Source organism: Cinclus cinclus, chromosome 5 (genome assembly GCF_963662255.1).
Source record: "Cinclus cinclus chromosome 5, bCinCin1.1, whole genome shotgun sequence".
Taxonomy (NCBI): Eukaryota; Metazoa; Chordata; class Aves; order Passeriformes; family Cinclidae; genus Cinclus; species Cinclus cinclus.
Window position 1 is genome coordinate 27,519,938 of NC_085050.1, and position 20,640 is coordinate 27,540,577.

The 20,640-nt window shown below is 37.7% G+C and overlaps 1 protein-coding gene across 1 annotated transcript in view; it reads left to right on the plus strand.

Moving 5' to 3' along the window:
* CEP135 (centrosomal protein 135) overlaps nucleotides 1–11,373 on the plus strand; it is a 29,707-nt gene extending 18,334 nt beyond the window's left edge. Inside the window, exons 19-25 of the mRNA XM_062493639.1 lie at nucleotides 770–880; nucleotides 2,598–2,783; nucleotides 3,651–3,860; nucleotides 4,801–5,003; nucleotides 8,503–8,607; nucleotides 8,975–9,121; nucleotides 10,838–11,373. Coding sequence (XP_062349623.1) covers nucleotides 770–880; nucleotides 2,598–2,783; nucleotides 3,651–3,860; nucleotides 4,801–5,003; nucleotides 8,503–8,607; nucleotides 8,975–9,121; nucleotides 10,838–10,859 — 984 coding nt within the window. The 3' untranslated portion in view covers nucleotides 10,860–11,373. The remainder of the gene's footprint in view (nucleotides 1–769; nucleotides 881–2,597; nucleotides 2,784–3,650; nucleotides 3,861–4,800; nucleotides 5,004–8,502; nucleotides 8,608–8,974; nucleotides 9,122–10,837) is intronic.
* Nucleotides 11,374–20,640: the final 9,267 nt, after the last annotated feature.

Sequence of the window (20,640 nt, forward strand, 5' to 3'; positions counted from 1 at the left end):
CTAATAAGATGAAATATTGAATATTATCATAACGTGATGGCATAAGTTTCCCAGTGTTTGGAAGGCTACCACAGAGACAAGCAGACTGATTTTAGCATATGCTAACTAAGGCATACAATAAAAAGGCTAATGAATAGTAATATACCACAAAAAGAAGGGGAAGAAATAAGGCAGCATCCTTTACTTTCCCCATATTTGATCATGGAGATAGAAAAAGATACTTGCAGTTTTAGCTGTCTGGGCTAGAGGACTCAGAGGGAGGTGAGACCTGAACCTTAGAGGGACAGAATCAGCAGTTCAAATATCTCAAATTCCATGGTGCATTTTTGATGTTTAAATATGATCTTAGTAGTGCAATTAGTTATTTTATCTTATTTAACTTTAAAATAAGTGTTACTTTGTTATGAAGTTGGCTTTCTGTCAATAGAAAACTTTCCTTTACTCGGGGATAGTGAATCTTAAGGCTATAAAAATTCCAGCTCCCAACCATCAGTATGTCAAGTTTTCCAAAGATCAGTAGGGTGTGTCATCAGGGAAGCTGCATGTATTATGAACTGGTGAGATAGTCATTGTTTTTTGTGATTATTCTTGCCTGGAAACTTTGGTTTCCAGGGGATATTTCTGAACCCTACAAATGCCAAAGAGCTTTTTAAGTAAAATAGAAAAAAAATCTAGGGCATATTCAATTACTTTTATTTAATCTGATAGAGTGATTAATGGTGATTAATTTTCTGCAAAACACAATTTTGCCTTTATATAATCTCTTTAGGCTATCAGTACCGAGCTTGAAGATGCAATACGTGAAAAAGAAGAAATGAAAACCAGGGTTCATAGTTACATAACTGAAGTCTCCAGATTTGAGACCTTGATAGCTTCAAAGGTAAAAATACCATCTGTAGGCAGTCATTACTGCATTTGGTAAAACAAAGTAAGAATTGCATGGTTTGGGTGCTGTTCTGCCTGCCTGTCCCATTTCCTTCTTTAATTTTTCTTTGTTTTCTCTGTAGTGTTTCAAGCTGCTAGTTGGGGATTCATATAACACTGTGTTAAATCTGAAGCACAGATTAATTCTAGCACATCACCATTTCATTGACTGTGTTTCAGTTGGCCATAATGCTGGAGAATGACAAACATGTCATGTTTGAATGTGGTTTTGCTTCTTGGGTTTCTGACCAGATAGTCAATGAAATAACGGGTACTGTTTCATGATTGTAGGCAGCAAGCAGCTTATACAATGATTTTAAGTATTTTACCCTTTTAGAAAAGAAAAAAAATTATCTGTTGTTCTGCATGAAAATGTAAAAATATTACTGTTAAAATAGTGCTCTGGTTAAATGTCCTTTATCCTGATACTTATATTCAAAAGTGTGATATATGTGAGTTAAAACTTAAAATCATTTAAAACAAGTAGGATTTGTGTCAAGGCAACTTGAACTGGCAAATTTATTGTGACTTTGAATTGGGAAGAATTAAGTTTTGATCTGACTTCAGCTTGCATGTCTAGATGAATGCATGTAAATTCAACCACATTTTACAAGTAGAAACTGAAGCATAGATCAAAAATTAGGGTCAATAGTAGGTTAGTTTAGAACTATCAATCTAAAATACTTGGAAATTTATTTTTAAAGAATTTTACAATAGATCATGTGTCCAAAGTACTTCAGCTACAGTCCTGGCTATATCTTTGGCAAATGATAATCCAGTTATTCAAGTCAGGTACCAGGAAGCTGTAGAATGCACAGCCAGCTACCAATAAGGAATGCTTGATTTCAGGGATTATTCTAGTATTATATCTGGCTAATGCCTGTGGAGACAAAGATTTACTTTTCTGCAGTGTTCACTTGCTAAATCGCAAGTTTCTATTTCCTAATGCTCAACCTGATTCTGTCTGCACTTTCCAAGTTCTGCAGGATACACAGAAGGAATTTCAGAAACAGTAGCCTTTCTCATTAGATAAATCTGATTTATACTATCAACATGCATATCCCACTGCACATTACATAAGCAGGGAATGGAGGTAAATAAGAAAAATTTCACTGCCTTATAATATGCACTTGGCCAAAGTAAAATTCGCAAGCAACATTTGTTCTATCACTGCACAAACAGTGAGCACCAAAGCTTGCATTTTTGTACATTGCTGATAGATTGCTTAGGTGTATATGGTCTAGTAGATTACCAGTGTTTCAGACACTGCTGTAACACAAATATTTATAAAAGCACAGTAGCTAAAAGAGCTGAAAATAGAATTTCTTGGAAAGGGCAGCACGCAGTGTATCTCAGTAATGTGGCCCTTGACAATGCAGAGAGATCCAAAATAACCCCTCTTCTGGGAGCCTTAAAAATCATTAACAACTTCTAAGTGTAAGTACTTCCATTTTAATAAAACTGAATGCCATCACTGTATTTATTTGCTGTTTGGACTTGGAAAAGGGATGATGCCCTTTAGTAGTTGCCAGACAGTGGGGCTAAGAAAATGAAAGAAGTTTTGCTGTCTGGGGGGGGAAAAAAATATATATATTGTAAGATGTAGGCATGAAATGAGATCAAACAACTTAAGGGTATGTTGATCATTGCAGAGCAATTTACTGTTTCACTAGGAAAAAGAAAACCAAGAACTGTTAGAGAAGTTTCGGATGCTCCATACACAAGCTGAAGACTGGGAAATGAAGGCTCATCAAGCTGAAGGAGAAAGCAGCTCAGTACGACTGGAGCTCCTTTCAGTAGATACAGATCGGAGACATCTTCGAGAGAGAGTGGAATTTCTGGAAAAAGAGATTCAAGGGGTAATAACCTGTGCACTGAAATTCCATCTAGGAAAGTGGGATACATCCAAGTGCTTTTTAAGAAAGTCATTGTACGATTTTCAACACCTTAATGGAAAATAATTTCTGTATGTGAATGTTTCAAATATGAACACTGGAGTTTTTGAAACAGTAACTGATTTTGTTTAGATATGCTTTCCTTCACCCCTGCTTGACCAAGATTAAAATCATGGCATATATTTTCATAGTTTTAGATCTCTCTGTTGGGTTATCACTGTTACTATGACATTGTAAGAAAGTTTTTTTTGGTTGCTTCAGAATATTTGCATATAGCTTTATGGGTGTTTTTAAGGCTTAGTTCTTATGTTTCTTTGAAGCTTTCAATGAAGTATTTGAAGCATTGGTGGCTGGAGTCGAGGTGAAAAATCTGGTAGACATCCAAATTGAGAATCAGGCTTCTGTAATACTGAATCCTTGACTAATATCATAAAACATAATGAGGTTAATATTTTAGAAGCAATAACTTCACAGAGATAGAGTTCTAGAGCATAATTGTGGTGGATTGAGTACATTTTGTCCCATACTTTTAATTAGCCAGAAAGAGTTAGAGGCTATATAAAAAGCTGTGTGTTTGGGGTTTAAGCTTTATAGTTCTTGTTCCACCCTTTTATAGTACTCATATAATTATTCAAGTTGGTGATTAAAAATTGCAAAGATGGTTTACTAGTTGCTCTTAGCTATGTCTTAGGGAGAGGGAAGGAATATTAAGTTAATCTTTTTGGGAAAATTAACTTTGAAGGGAAAGTAAAGTGTTAAAAAGCCCAGTTTATTCAACAGAAAACTCTTAAATTTAACACTGAAAATGTATCCATATTTGGTTTTGTTTAGCATATTGTTGCACATCAAGTATATGAATCTCAGATCTCCTCCATAACAAAAAATATGTCCAGATTGGAAGAGGATCTTAAACGTGAAAATCAGGATAAGGCTTGTGTGTTGGCAGACCTCACTTCTGTGAGAGAGCTCTGTGTGAAACTTGAGGCTGGCAAAGACCTTTTAGCTCGACAGCTGACATCCAAAAGCATGGATTATGAAAGGGTAAGCAGCAAGGCAATTTTGATTTGCTATAACAAAGTAACATCCTTTGCTTTTGATAGATTTTTGAGAAAGGAATTGCTTCTGAGAGCAAGGTAAGTTAATTTACATCACTAGTTTTGTGTTTCTATGTAAATTCTAAATTTTACAATATACTGAGCTGTGGGTTGTGTACAAAAAGGAGTTTCTTAGATTCATATCACTGCAAAATATTGCAGGTGTAGTTTTAGCTGTACCACAGACAGATTATATATCTTTATTTTTGGTTTTTAATTCACTCTAACTTTATAAAAAGCAAATAGTGCACTTCATATTTAGATCATAAAAACCTTACCCTACTGGCTGCTTTTCAATTAAGAAACTTAAATATGGTTGGAATTCATTGAATATTTTGAAATAGTTTAAGCAGTTCTAAATATTCATATTTTCTGAACCTTTTTCTTTTCAGCTGATTTTGTCTTTATTTAGTGACTTGGTCAGCCTTTTTGGGACTGTAATATTCAAGGCCTTGAGAACAGTAAAATTTGTTTATATTTACAGAACTGAAGAGGAAAACAAGCATTCCTACATTTTCAGCAAAAGCCAAGAGGCTAATTGTGAGCTGACCTAGTCAAATAGAATGAAGTATAGTAAATACTGTTTTTGTACTTGAGCAAAGTTCTACTGTTAAAAGCCAATTTGTGTTCCAGGTACTTAGCTAAATGTTCCCAACACTCAATAATGCAGCTCCCAGTAAAACATTTGATAGATGTGCAGCTTGAATAATTTTAAATTAAGTATAGTTTAATATAACTGTAGGCTTTACATTATTTTGTGAGCTCAGTTTCCTATTCTTTTTTATGAAACTTTTGTTCATTTCAGTTTTTGTAACAGCTCTTCACAAAATAAAGTTCTCCGTGTTTGTAAATTAGTGTATCATTAACATATAAAATTTGTGCCTTAGGTTCTAGGAGAATTAGAAGATATGAAATCAGAAGTAGAGTTGCTGAAAAAGCAGCTATCCAGTGAGAGACTTGCAGTTCAGAATCTTGAAACGTTATTGTCTACTAGTAGAGACAAAGAATTTCAGAATCAATTAACGTCCCAAGACAAAGATACCGAAATTCAGTTACTGAAAGACAAGCTAACACTGGCTGAGAGCAAACTGTAAGTTTTAACAAATGTGTGAGTGTTACGTGGTTTGCAAAAGAACTAGTTCTATGTGACAATACTTTTTCACAAAGCCTGGGTGTTTGGTATCGCTGAGCAGATTTTTGCAGCAACGTCTTTTGGCCTTTCGTGGCATCATGTACTTAAAATTGCTTTCAACTTATCAGCACTTTGGTGGACATCAGTCTAGTGCAAGCAGTAAACTTACACAAGAGTTCCAAAGGAAACATCCTCTACATAAAATTTTAGCATATGTTTACTGCTCACAAAAAACCTCCTAGTTTATTAAATTAATGATAAATGTGAATTGCTTATCTACTGAAGATGCTTATTGTCCTTGCTTTGATTAAATCATTACTTTCATAATAAATAGTGAAGTCATAGTGCTTTAAAAGAAAGTACTTTTGCTGCGGTTGATATTCACTGTTAAAGAAAAGTCCTGTATCACTTATTAGTCCTTTGAAATATGAACAGAACTAAACCTGACACCTAGACTAAATGTGGCCAGCAGCTTCTGCTGTGGATCTGCCTAAAGAAGCAATAACTTTTAGCAACACTTGTATAAGAAAGACTAATCTGTTTGGAACAATGAAGTTAAGAGGGGAGGTATTTTGTGTCTGTGAAATTCAAAAGAGATTTAAAAATTTCTCTTCATGTTATGAAGCAGGGAATTTGAAGTTTCCATTATGTGTCATCTTAGAATTATTTGGGTTGAAAAAGACCCTTAAGATCATCAAATCAAGCTGTTAAACAAAACCTGCAAGTTCTGTTTAATGATAGTTCTCCTAAGGATACATCAGCAGGGACTAGTGGTAGCTCTGCATTAAATAGCAAGAAGGAGGACTAGCAGCTGAATGCAGATGGTGGTAAAGAGTAAAGTCAAAGCAAAATTTCAGATGTATAAATACACATTTAGTAAACACTAATGTAGGCAGAAAAAGGAAACATATGGAAGTTACTGGAACAGGTAATACTTCTTATGAGATACAGAATATAGCCCACTTAAACTGTCTGGTGACAGTTACTGTGAACTTGGTGACACAGATGTGCAGGAAATATGCTTTTGGTCAATTTATATAGAGGCTAGCTACTACTTGTGGCTTATGGTGGTCCACCTCAAGTTACAGTGATCTCAGTGAATCTGGAGAAAATGACATTATCAATTGACGTTATTAATATTAATTGCCGCTGCGCAACTAATTGCTTCATGTTTTAGTATTGTTGATTTTTGTGTACTTGGGGAAAAAATGTTAATTGCATGCAACGAATATAAGCTAATAGAATGTCCTGATTATGAAGTTCAGTGTGAAAGAAAAAACACGAACAAAATCCAAACAACAGAAAAAGGAAAGGAGTTTTTAAATTAAATTTAATTTTTAAAATTAAATTGCATTCAGATACTTTTCGTACAAACATTATAAAATTCTATTTAACTATTTATATAGTAATTTTTTCACTATTTTTCTTTTGCACACGTTGTAGGGTTCATTTGTTTTGACATGGTTGACATCATTGACATGGTAAATGTCAATACTTTCAGTGTTAATAGGGTGGGATATTGCAGGAATAAGGAAAATGTTCTCTTGGAGGAAGAGTGGTCATTCTGTTGAATTGCTTTCCACTGTAGATTCTGCATGTTTCTAGGCAAGTGCTCAGGTGTGAGAATTAGTTGTATATACTTTATTTTCTACTATTTGTTTTATGGTATTTGCAGTCTAAAGAGCAGAACTTTAAATGCTCACAGCTGTGACTGAAGTATGTGACAATTATGTTTGTGTCTTGCAAAATACAGAAATTCATTTGGCTTGGCAGAATTTCAGCTCTAACTGACAAAAATGATGTGCCAATATTTTTGAACACTATTTAAAGTTTTGGCTTTATAGTACCTGACCTTCCACTTTATTTAGAAAATGGTACTGCTACAACATCTGACTTTAGCAGGATTCTCAGAATTAAGTTTAACTTGTGAAGCTCTCCAGTGCTGTAATTATGAGTTGTGTAAATAATAACTAGTTGTGTTACTTTGAGTACTACATGGTGATAGTACAGTAAATGAGACCTTGGTGCTCTAGAGTGATTAAAGAATTAAATAGAGAATATGGAATATCTAAACTACTTGTTGAGAGCTGTCTGCATCTCCTGTGAAAGAGACAGATGTCCTGAAAATTGTGTATCATCATGTAAACTTATTATATGATGATTACTGTCCATAAAGGGTTTCAAAATATTTCTAAACTTGGGAGTGATTTACTTGATGCTCTTAATTTTGTTTAAATGTCATTGACATGGAATAACCTCAGAACTCACAAACTGTTTGCTTTCTTTCCTTATTTTACAATAATGATATTGGGCCCTGAATTCTTACCTCCATCCTGAAAGGATATGCCTGTCTTTGAAGGACTTATAAAATATCATCAAGATGTCTTGTCTTCTGCATCTGTTCTCAACATACTGGATCAAGATACCATTCTAGGAATTTTACTGATGAATAGGGAACACGGGAAAAAATATTCTGCGGTTCTATTTGGAGCAAATCTCTTGAGTAGTTTTCGTCTTCTGGAGTCAAAGACCAGCGGGTGCCAGACAGGAAGTCTGTGACTGGGCTAGGAGTGGAACTCATTTTTCAGAATTCCAATCCAGTGCTTTAGCAATAAACTAGTGCAACTTTGCTTCTCCAGAAGTGACTTTTGAGCACTCCACCTCACAGTGGCTTTGAAGACTGTATGGAATGACACAGCTGTCTAGATTCTTGATTAGACAACTTATTTTACATGCAATGATTTCTTTTCCCTTATAATGTAACTGGTGGTATTTTGCAACCAGGCATTGCATTGGCCAAGCTGATGATTTACTAAGAAGTATATTATTAATAATGTTTCTTAAGATTTTCAAGGCTCCTTTTAATTTTGATTATTACAATTGAAACAGTTGGGCCCAAATACCAAGGGTGTAGTTAACAAGTGTTCAGACTCTGGGTTTTGCTGGTCTGCTCTTTGCTTTAATACAGTTTTTACTTCGATTTGATTCAGTTGTGTTCATGGCTATCCAGATAGTTCCAGCCTACTTGATATTTTTTTTACTGAAGCTGCATTGGTTAAGTTTGTAATTTTTTGTGGATATTCACTGTTTTTTCTTCTTTTTCTGCATAAAGACCATCTCCAATTGCAACAGAGGACAGTAAAACAATAAACTAATGTTTTAATTGTTCTGTCTGTTTCTGTAGAACATAGTTGTGTTTACCTTTGTCTGGAAAAGAGCATGATGTAGTCAGGATGTAGTGAGAGGCTTGCCAGCTTCTTGCTTCATTCTCACCTTAGGTTCTTCCAGAAACATTCTGTTGCATTCATTTGGTTCTTGCTGCTTCTAATTTGTCTGTGATTTAATCTATGAAACACATATTCAGTGTCTGGTTTTGTTTTATCTTGCTCTAACTTCTCTGAGCTCCTAGCTGACATTGTTGAAAGAAAACTTTGTTGCTTCTCACGATTTTTTTTAGAAGCAGCAATAATAGAGAGGTTTCCATGCTTCGAAGTAAAGTTGCACAGATGCAGACTGACTGTGATGTTTTAAAGAGGAAACTGACAACTGAGCGATTTGAACGGTAAGATGCCTGTTTTTCAGTGAGTTGACTCTCCCTCCTTATTTCTTCATTCTCGCTTTTATTGCTTTTTTCAATAGTGAGGAACTTTTATGGAAAACTCTGTTCCTCTTGTCGTGCAAAATCAAATATTTTCATCTTGAAAACTGCTTAATTAAGAAAGAAATCCTACACAGTTTCTGAATTTCTTCCTAAGTTTTGTGAGTTTACCACTGCCTCTAGAAATAGAAAGATGCCTTCTCATGGAAATAGAAATAGAGTTGAGCGACTTTAGAAGGAAGTGAGACTTTTTGCAGAGTTGTGTTTCCTCCCTTGGGCGCCGCGCAGTGCCAGTGTGGTGTGACGGAGTGCTGTGGCTGTTTGTTGGCAGGGAGCGAGCGGTTCAGGAGATGCGTCGCCACGGCCTCTCCACGTCCTCGCTCCGGGCGTCGCCTCCGCTCAGCTCCACGCTGAGGTCTCCTTCCCATTCTCCGGAGCGCGGCGCCGGCAGGACAGCGGATCAAACAGCGGCTGAAAAGTAAGTGGTTTGATTTTAGCAGGTCGTTTGTATTCAAGAGTTAGGTTTAAACTGTTTCTCAATAATACCTTTGTAATTGTATGAAATTGTTACACACTTCAGATGTGTCTTAAGTTCTGCTTTTGCTGTCTCTCCTACTATAAAATATTGATTGCAGCCAATAAATGCAAAGTGTTCTCCAAATACAATATAATATAATGGATTTTCACTCCTCTTTTTCTTAATGGTCTTGCACCACCTGACAACTTTCAAATACACGTTGTCTTCATATTACTGCCATTAATTATTTGCAAATATACTTTACTAGTTTAATATTCTCAGTAGTTATCTCCAAACAATAAATGGTTCATACTCAGAGGAATACCATGACATTTTCCCAAGTACAGCAATAAAGGAAAGACACTCCACAGAACAGTCCAACTAAAATGCATTTGAACCCCACTCTAGATGAAACTATCTCCAAAACAAGTGGATAAAAATAATTAATATATTTTTCATAGTTAGTGCTTGAATCTATGAATGTCTAAGATTGTGTTCGCTGTAGTCCATAAAAAAGAAATCAGAATTAGCCTCTTACCTGTTCATTTTCACTGTCATTTTTGTTCTTTTAGAGATTGTTGTTTTAGAAAATGCCAGTTGTGTGTTACAGGCCTGATTATTGACTGTATATCCCACCTGTCCTATATTGAATAATAAATTGTAGTGAAAATGGAAAGGACAGGGAGAGATAAAGAGTGATTGTTGTAGGAAATACATGTGTGACAGCTCATTAATGTAACTAACAGATTTAAAAGTTTATTTTTGTTGGTCAATACGTATGGCTTGTTCTAAGCTTACTTTTAACAAAAACAAAGGTTTCTTGAGAACTGAACTCAGCCTGGCATGAACCCACATTATCAGCAATTTTTCTCTTCTGCAAATTTTTGGGCAAAGCAAAAAGTGGGAACTGTAGCAAATGAGATACTGACAGTGGGGATGAAACAGCAGATAAGCGTTTTGCTTTGCTGGTGAGCCCCAGTTGATGTTGCAAAACAACATTTTGACTGAGATGATGACAGATAATATATTTCTGAGAATGAGTATCATCAGTAGAGAATTGTCTGTAGTCTTCCTTGCTTTACAGTGAGTCCTGAGAGCAATAAAAAGTGCAGTTGCTGTGCTTGGAGGATTACCATGTAGTACACTATTTTTATCTAATATTTGTATCCCTAGTTTTAACAATGTCAAATCTGTACCATATCTTACCAGAAAATACCCCATTTTCATGAAGCGTGTATTTTTAAAGAAGGTGGTTTGTAACAGCTGAATTCATATGCAGTTGTTATGCATATCTTGCCTCTTAAAAGCATCAATTAGAGTGACTTCAGCAGTACTGTTACCATCTTTCATCCTTCTTGTTTATTCCTTCTTGGAAGCTTACCAGAGTAAAGTGTACTCTGTAATTACTGTTCTGGGGTGTTAGAGCTGTCTCTCTCTAACCTGATTTAATCTTACCAAGAAATTTTCTCTTCTTTCTTGTCTCACTTTTAGTTTTGTGAATCATTTTAGCAATGGGTCAGTGGTGTAGAGTTTTAAGTAATATGCTAATAGTTGATATTTGGGAATAACAGAAGAGCATCTGAGGAGTCTAAAGCTAATTACTACTTTTTATCCTAATAGTAATTAGTAAAAAGTATAATAGTTACCTTTATTTTGACATCTTTCCTTTCTCCACAGAAATGTGACCTTCAAGGACTAAACCAGTACTTGAATAACTGAAGCATTACCTTGTTACAAGGACTATTTTTATAAATTATTAATACTGTCTTGTATTTTACCTCTGTTTTCTTCAAATCACTGATTACCTTTGAAACCTCTGAGAACTGGTGAAGTAATCAATATTGCAAAATTCTGCCTTCCCAATTGGCAGAAGTGACTGACTTTTCGCTGGCTGTTTGACAGGTTTTATATCAAGCCTGGCTAAGTTTTGTTACTATTTGGGAAACATAGTAATTATAAGAAGGAAATGAGTACTTGATTTGACAATCTCTCATTTTCATTTTAATATTTTGTTTGCTTATCTCATATGATTGGTGAAGTTTATTCATCTTAATTTGAGCTAATATAGAATAACATCCCCACCTGTGTTAAAAATGCTCAGCCAGTGTATGTTTTCTACTCATGGTGATTTCCTATGTTTGTGCTTCTAACAAGTGTTTTCTGTTTGCAGATTATTCTTTATAGTATTTAAAAGTATTGATTATCTATTTTGTGAATGCATTTTGTTTACTGTACCTTTTCTTAATAAAAAATACGTATCAGTTATTCTTTGTTACTGTTTCTGTCAATCTCCTTTTGATTAGCCTTTGGGTGAAATTGCATTTTAAATATCCCCATATTTAATAAAAAGTGAAGAGAAAAAATTTTAAAGCTGTATTGAAATACTTTAAAAATTTTAAAATTCTCAAAGTATTTTATATTCAAACTTTTTAATCATATCTGGAGATGTTTTCCAAATTTAGTTTTAAAAGTTCAGAGCAACACCTAGAATCATTCCCACAGTTAAGCTCAAGCTGTTGGAGAGGTGACACAAGACTTTATGTTGTGACATACATACTAGGTAAATGAAATGAGAACTAATCTTGAAAATATCTGATGTATTTAGCAGAGGAGCATTTCAAATTTAGGCTTTGAAGTAAGATGCAATTAGGAACATAGAGTTTTCTAATAATTACACGCCAGCAGGGTGATTTGATGTATATTCATAAGAATTGTAAAGAGCACTGGAAATGGCAGGATGCATTGCTGCACATCCCTGCACTGGCCAAAAGGTCCTGTTCTGCTCGCCTAACACCCAGTAAAAAACTCTTGATTACCAGCTAACATTACAAACATCTCTGAGGTGCAAGCAACATAATAAATAACATGGGGAAATTTTTTTTCTCTTAAATTTTATCTAGTTTGAAACAAGATTGTTCCACTAAAAATTATTAAGAATATTGTGTTAACTGGAAATACTGTATCATATATTATGTATTAAATTTTACTGATTAGAACCAGCTTAGAATACCAATTCAGAAATACCTGAAAATACTTGTATCACTTTAGGTTTCTCAGCCATGTAGGGAACTGTGTATTCATAGTGGGTGCATCTTACACATTTTACTTTCTAGGTCTTTCATTTGCCAGTTACAGGAATGAGGAGGTTGCTGTCTCTTAACTGCTTCTTACCTGTTGATACTGTTTGTAATTAAGTCAGTTGTTTCCACTGATGCTAATTGATGTTAATTAGGCAGGTTGATTTATTAGGAAGGAGAAAACTCATGTCCTGCTCTTGATGTCTTCAGTGGTGACTTTTAAACATCCCATTTTGTAAATAAGCACTTTTAAATTGGAATTATTTTTTAAAAGCTAGTTTTCCACTTTATTGAAAACAGCCTATTTCATCTTACAGTGTATTTCATCGTACTTAATAATGCATATTTTGGCATTACTGTTAAAACACTTCAATTAATAGTAATTCCTACATGGATATATCAACTATGAAGAATTAGGACCTCACTGAACACGTGTTACAATAAAATTGGTATTATTTCAATGACCACAGCCTGTGCAAGTTTCCAGTATTAAAACAGTACTAATATTCAGACTGTAGTATAGCTGTCAATTTGCCTTCTTGTTACTATTATTTTATATGCATTTTTATAAGCAACTAGAGCAAAACAAAAGTAATTTTTAAACAACTTTGTTTTTAAATGAAGTATTTAAATTAATGGAGTAGAAAACAAGCACATATTTGTGGAAGATTTAAATCCATGGACTACTGCATATGCCATGTACAAAATTAGCTTTATGTGGGCAAGATGTTAATGTGGCTCATCTGGACTCTGCTCCAAGAGGCTTCCATGCTGTTCTCAGCTTCTGGGACATCAAAAGCACCCAAGGCTGCTCTGTGTAGTCCTCAGCTGGGGTGAGTTGCAGGGGGGAGTGTGGCAGACATGAAAACTGTGATAAAACTCCACGTACTCAAGTTGTCTGTCTTACTGGAGGGGGAGGGAGGGGAAATAGTTTTATAGAAACAATAAAGGAGAAGCAATAATTGTTGGGGCTGTTTTTCCATAAAACAGTGAAAGTCTAGCATCAGAAGCAGGGGAATCTAGAGATAATAAAAGGACGGGTGTTTTCAGTTTATTAAAATCTGAATTTTCTCGGTTAAGCATCATAATGTGTTTTTGAGAAATTCTTAGCTGGTTTTGGGGTTTGTTTGTCTTACTTATGTCCCTAAAATTTAGGTAATAAACCTAAAGATAAGTAAGTAATTCTAGTTGGAAAACCCAATGTGTTCTTTTTTTGTTACATTCAATCTGAGAAACACTGATATTCCTCTGTGATGCTAATTTAAAAGGAAAAAAAAAAGATGAGAGATTCAGTCTTACACATAAATTTCTGTATAAAATATTTTAAATTGTATATGGCAGCCTTACTTAGGCAAATGCTGTTATTCCTTAATGAAACCTGAAGATTTTGGGGATGTTTAAATCATTCATTTGGAGAGAACTTTGTCTTTGCTAGCAGCGTAAGAAACCAAGAGTGTGTGGTTTTGGTACCCTAGTCATGCAACTTCATATTAAGAGATATTCCAGTTTTATTTCATCCTCTGACCCTTCACAGGCCGCACAAAGATCACAGTAGCTGCAGCAATATTAATTCCTGAACCTAAAGCCTTATCATTCACCCTGCAGTGTAAATGGTGTGGGGGAGAGAAAGCCTTGATGTGCAAGCACTGATCAGCAATAGCTGAATAGTGTCAGTGGCTGCTGTGTTACTGCAGGGCTTTAGCCACAGAGGCAAGAAAGCAGCCCATCCATGTCCTGTCAGGCTGCAGGGTTATCTGCCACAGCACAGCAGCAGAGCTGGCACGGGGGACTCCGGCAGATTCCCTGCACGGCGGCAGTCCCTGCCCGCGCACAGGCTGCAGGCATGGCTTGCCCAAGGTAACCAACTCCTCAGCATGCAGTGCCTTCCGTGAGGCTCCAAGACAGCATGGATGTTCTTGGAGAGTGCAGCAAAGAGGCTAAAATGATTAAGGGGTTGGAGTATCTCTCATATGAGGACAGTCTGAGCAAGCTGGGGGTGTTGAGCCTTGAGCAGAGCAGGCTTGAGAGGGCAGAGCATCTCCATGTGTAAATGTGAGTGAGAGTGGGACTAAAACTGGGTAGGACTGTCTTAAGACAGTCTCCTCTTGGTTGTATCCAGGGAAGGTACAAGACAATGAGCACGAACTGAAATACAGGGAATTCAACTGAAACATGAGAGCTTCTTTTTTCCCATGAGGGTGATCCAGCAGTGCAACAGGATGGCCAGAGAAGTTGCGGAGTCTCCTCCACAGAGGTGTTCAAAACCCATATGGAAACAGTCCTGAACAGCCTGCTGTAGGTGATCCTGTTTTGAGGAAGGGTTTGTAGGTTTGTAGGCAGTCTTCAAAGGGGCAACAATCCTGAGGATGTGGGAAACTTTCATCCAATTCCCCACAGTGTGATCAGGTAAGTGCTTATTCAGCTGTGGTCAAATTGACCCTGACCCTTATTATCTATATTATGATCTTTGACATTTTGAAAATTGCAAGTATAAAAATAATTGCCGTTGTTTTGTCTCGACATTAGTTATATCTGTGTTGGAGCTTGGGTGAGTTTTGGGATTTATCATGGTGATTGCTTCTCCCACCTGTGTGTGCTGCAAGCTCAACATTATCCAAGCAGAGCTGCCCCACCAGTGTCGTCAGTGGTGTGTCCTTTAACATTCCAAGGTGATGGCACAGCAACGAAACTAAGTAGAATGGCATGATGGCAGATGGAGGAAAGGGGGAAAACATGAGATTATCAGTAGCTTCTCGATTTAAATAGTCCTGAGCAGGGATGGCTGTATTTTCATGAATGCAAACACTGAAAGGAGTTTCAGCATGATTACTCAGCTGTGATTCAGTCAAGGTCTGCAGGAGCAGATACTGCTCTTCAGGGACTGAGCTTCTAGTCCAAAGGAGCATGTTGACATCTGAACTTGTTTTTATTTTAAAAGACACATGTGGGTTACTGGACTATAGCTGTGTCTGCAATTTATCTGTACCCATTTGTTTTGCATAAATACATAAAGATGTGGAATGGAAAGGAAAGCACTCCCGGCTTGCTACATGGCGTCTTTGTGCCACCTAGTGGACCTGGGTCTTTTCCAGCAACCATGGCACGTCCTGGAAAGGTTCAGGTTTCTCCACAGAAATTCTAGATTTTTAGTATTTCTATAATAAGATATGCTAAACTCAAAGTAAAAACTTGCTAATAAAGCTGTGCATGCCTGAAGCTGGATCATCATTTTTCTGCTGAGATCTGTGACTGAATCACTTTCCAGAAATTGTCAGTTCTTAAGAAAAAAAGCAAAACATTTTTACTAACTTCCTGTTCCAGAAAAGTGAAAGGTTTGTCTTTTGCCAACAAAAGTCTGATGTATTTGAGCAATTTGACCAATCTGAAGGAACTGGCAAAAATGGGATTCACCTCTTTCCTGGTGGCTGCTTTTGCAGTTTCTATCTCTGCTACCCAATTCTACCTCATAACAACCTGTAACTGCTGCAGAGAGCAGTAAAGCCAAACACAGCAAAACCCCTGAATCTTTTGGAGGATTGCTACAAAATTCAGCTCTGGTAATCAAGGTGCTTTGTATCTGTATACTTTGGATATAAATACACACACACACATATATATATATATATGCAATACCTATTGTTAAACATAGAAGCCAATGTACTTAGCAGCCACCTAAATAGACCTGGTGTATGAGCTTAAACCTCTGAATTATTGGTGCCCTGTAGACTTGTGGCTTTAGTTGTGATGGGACTGAACAGGGAACAGACTGCTCCTCCCAAGGCTTATATGACTGGTCATCTCTAGAAGATGGCAGGTGAACAAGTGTTTTCTAGCAATTAATGTTTTTTTTCAGTCACAGACTATTTTTTTTTTTACAATTATCACTTTGATGCAGGAATTCACTAAGCAACAGCTCACCAAGGAGTGGGAGAATATCTGTTAATGCCCACCTAAACTTATATTCTTCCTTTAAAACCTCTGGTATTGGGCAGTCAGACCACAAAAAAAAAAAAAAAAAAAAAAAGTAAGATAGCTTTTTGGTCCAGCCCAGCATGGGTCTTATGGACCCATTTCCTTTTAAGGATATCAGAAGGACCACTTCTGACTGGGCCAAAAAAAAATAAGGAGTAGACAAAATCTAAAGCTTCAAGGCCTTTTTCTCCAGGGACCATCTGAATGGAGAGCTGGCTGACAGAACATGTTTTGTCAGTGGTGGACGATCATTAATCAAGTGATCAGTTTTAGTTCCAAAAGTGGAAGAGTCTAGATGGGACTAAGTACAGCAAGTGCTTTTACCATGTTCTCCCTGGCAAACTCAGGAAACAGGTGTCCAGCACTGGTAAAATCTTGCAGTAGAGAGCTGAATAGGAAGAGCTGGTACAAATACCAGATTTAAGGTTATGAGAAAGAAGGGAAGCTGATTTCTCTGCTTCTGTGTTAGGGGTTAGTTGGTTTTGTTTCTGTTTCTTGCCGTTCCTTCTATTTTTCAGTGAATTAGGGGGATAAGTATTTGCCTAGCTACAGCACAGGCTAGGCGCTGGGTTCAGACTTTGGTCTTGCTTCGAGAAGAGAACCAACGGGGGCTCAGAGCGCGGTGCATCTGGAGCTGCGGATCTCTCCTCCTGGGGCAGTGCAACCGAGCTGGGTCCCGGTGAGTGCGGATAAATCCAGCTTTACCCCATCCTTGCCAACTCCAGGGGCCGAGCGCCGCTCGCCGCGGGGCGCGGGCAGGGATGCGGGCAGGGATGCGGGCAGGGATGCGGGCAGAGATGCGGGCAGGGATGCGAGCAGGGATGCGGGCAGAGATGCGGGCAGAGATGCGGGCAGGGATGCGGGCAGAGATGCGAGCAGGGATGCGAGCAGGGATACGGGCCGGGATGCGAGCGCGGCGCTGCGGGGCGCCCGTGAGCGGCGGCGGCCGCGCTGCCGTGGGGCGGCATCCGACGGGCTGGGCTGGGCGGCACCGCGCCCGCAGCAGCCACCGGCGCTTCCTTCTGGCAGCAGGGAGAGGGAGCGCAGGTAGGACCCTGCGCCCCACCCCTCCTTCCCCCGCGCTAGGGCCGCTGCGGTGCCGGCAGCGGGAGGGAGCCTCGCCGCAGACCGGAGCTCCGCAGCCTCCCTCGGGGCTCCGCATCCCGGCCCCGCCGCACCGGGAGCGCTGGCCGTGCGGGGCCGTGCGGGGCTGTCCCCGCCGCTTTGTGCTGCCCGGTCTGCGCTACGTGTGCCCTTCGGCTCGGCGACTTCAGCGGCGAGCAGCCCAGGGGCCGGAGGCTGCGCCGGGAGGACGGCCAGAAAACCCCCCCGTAAGTAGTTTCCCTGTCACTGTTGGGCTGCCTTTGTTCGGGGGAAGGTGTAAGGAGGCGTGCGGGTGATTTTCAGACGGTGTCACTTCACTGCTGCCTCGGAATTCAATGGCTGGGCCGGTTCTCTCCGATTCCTTCTGCTTCCCCTTTGTTAGCGTTTTGCCGGGGAGTCCTGTATTGTTTCAGCTTCGCTGAAAAAAAAAAAAAAAGCGGGAGCTGTCAAAGAGATGACTTTGTTCCCTGCGATGCTTCTGTAGAGCAGCACGGCTTTGTTCAGGCTCCCGTAAGCCATTTGTCACACGAGTGCCGCCGTAAGGAGAGGGCTGCGCTCCCTCTCTCCCCCTTAGCCTTTCCCAGCTGCTGGAGCAGGTAAGCCAAAGGTAACACCATTTCACAGGGGAAATCCATCTCCTTAGTTACGCCATCTCCTCAGTTAGAAAACGTCTGTTTCTGCGACAGAAATGTGTGTAACGCGCATCTTTTCTATGTCACTGCGTGATTTTTAATGAATGACGGTTTGGGGATTTTTAATTAATTTTGCTGGTATTGCCACTAGTCAGTTACAAATCTGGTTCTCCGTAGCTGTCGTATGTAAAACGTTATTGTGCCTCTGTTCTGTCATTTGAAGTGTAAAAATGCCCAGTTAAAACACAGTTCAAAGAGTAAATAGAGACCTGGAAACCACAACTGTGGATCCTGAAAATTTAATATGCTTGACAATAATGGCACTGAAAATGATCTGCTGTTGGGGGGAAGGGACCATGGAGAAAGGGAAGAGTAATTTGCAACCACCGGCCTAATAATAGATATTCTGTCGATAATAGATACGTAGATAATGCAATTTGTTACCCTCCCAAGCACATTTTCTGTACATACCCTAAACGGCATTGTATGAAAAGAGCTCTTTTCTTAGACTCTGGGTTATTTTAGATAGCTGACAGCAGTAAGATGTTTTAACAGATTAAAGATGATAAATTAGAGCCAGAACTGACTTTTATTTGGTATTTAGTAATGCATGCTCAGTAAATTCCCATCACTGAAGTAAGTCTACTTGCACCTTGCCTAGACAGTGAAGTCTTGTAACTATACCAAAGCACTAATCAATGGGTGTAAATGTTATCATGAGTTTCTTTAAAAAAGCCATTGATACTAGTAGTTAGCAGTTCTTACTTGCTTTGGGTGGTTTGAATCCAAGTCAGAAATTCATCAAGCAGACAAATTCCACTCTTCTTTGGCTGCTATCAGTTTATCAGATTAGCGGTTGTGTTTGTGTTTGAGTATTTCATTGCAACAATTAACTTGAATTGAACACTATGAAGTGTAAGGAAATTTTATATGAGACTGATTTCTACATTTATTTGTGCTCCAGTCGGATAATTGCAAGAATTACCTTGGAAATATTTATGGGTAAATATCGTACATAGCAAAGAGGTTGCTGCTGGTTGGTATTAATCTATTTTTCTCCAATGGGAAAATTTGTCTTAGTGCACTCTGCTCTAAAATTAAGAACCATTTTCAAATACTCACTTGGGCCCCCCTGCATTTTAGAGACAATTGTTTCACACTTACTAGAAAATATTATTTTTTAATCTGTATACTATATAACAGAGTTTTTAGAAATGCAATGGTAGCAAACACAGTTGGTCTGAAGTATGGATGGCTTGCTGGGTCCTGTGCTAAGACATTGATTTTTTTCTTTCTTTTTTTTGTCTTTAGTTTTTTCCTCATTTTGGGCTGTTGTTTTGTGAGGTTACACAGGTAGTAGCATATGTGAAATGGAGATACATTTGGTAATTTTTTTTAAACATACAGTTCCTTAAAACCTTAACAAAATTTATTAATTATTAAAATATTGTTTGGCAATAATATTTAACTTTAAATCCAGATACTAAGAAGCAGCCGTTTTGGTTTCACACTTCTGATTACAGCAACAAAAATAACTTTTGCGGTTTCTTCTGCTTTGGCTCTTAGTCACTCTGAATAGTGTTTTTCCAGGTATCTTGGTCACTGAAAATGGATTTGTCTGTGGATAATGTAGTTTAGAGTTATTTCAATATTCCTATTATAGATGTGTCAGGTAAACTCTTTTTAAAGAAGAAATACGTGGCATAATAAGTGTTGAATGAAACGTGATGATGAATTTATGAATATTAATATATTTGGTTGTTGTTTTAGAATGAAATCTAACACAAACAGAATTTTTACAGACAGTGTAAGGCTGAATGACTATGTTTTGATTTTTTGTCCTCACAAGCTAAGAGACAAGACTTTTTTTCATATTCTGAATTATTTATATTTGAAAATTGCTGACTATGATTGAGAGGTTTTTGGGGTTTTTTTTCCCCCTTCCATAAAATCAATGCTGTCTTTATTCCATAAAGGCCCAAATAAGAGAATCATGGCAAAAATGGTTAAGCCTATTATTGGCATGTTGGAAAAGTACAGTCAATTTCTTTGGAATCAGCAAACTCAGGACAATATAGTTGCATAATAGCTGCCATCAGCATGATGTAAATATTGAGATGCTCTAAATGTTGAGATTATTTGAATTGATACAATAAATTGATATAATAAAGTTGTATAAAGTGCAGTGTAAAATAGAATTAATTGGTGTTAAGTAGTATGATAGAAGGCAACCTTAAGTTATAGGGTTAACTTTAATTACATTACTGCTTCTACTTGAGGGGCCAGTTTTTTTTTAATCTGTTATTTAAATTAGCTAGTGTTGGATAAAAATAGTGTTTGTTTCCCTGGAGACTCCATGAGTTCTGCCTTTGGGGAACAATCAGTTGTATTGTAGATCTTACACTTGCTGTTTCCCATCATTTCCTGAAGGAGCTCTCACTCCTTTTGATTCTCTGCATCACACAACTTCTCTCTTTAAGAGCTAAAATATGTTTTCTCAGAAGCATACAGCATTTACCCTTACTTCACATTCAGCATTTTCACGTATATTGGTGAAGCCTTACAAAGAAATAACATTTACTTGTAGCAAATATTTTTTAATTAATGCAGTTCAAGACTGGTGCATTACATGAGCCAAGTCACAGTGATTTGGCAATTAAGTTTGGTGGGAAGAAAAATGTAGAGATCCTGCTGC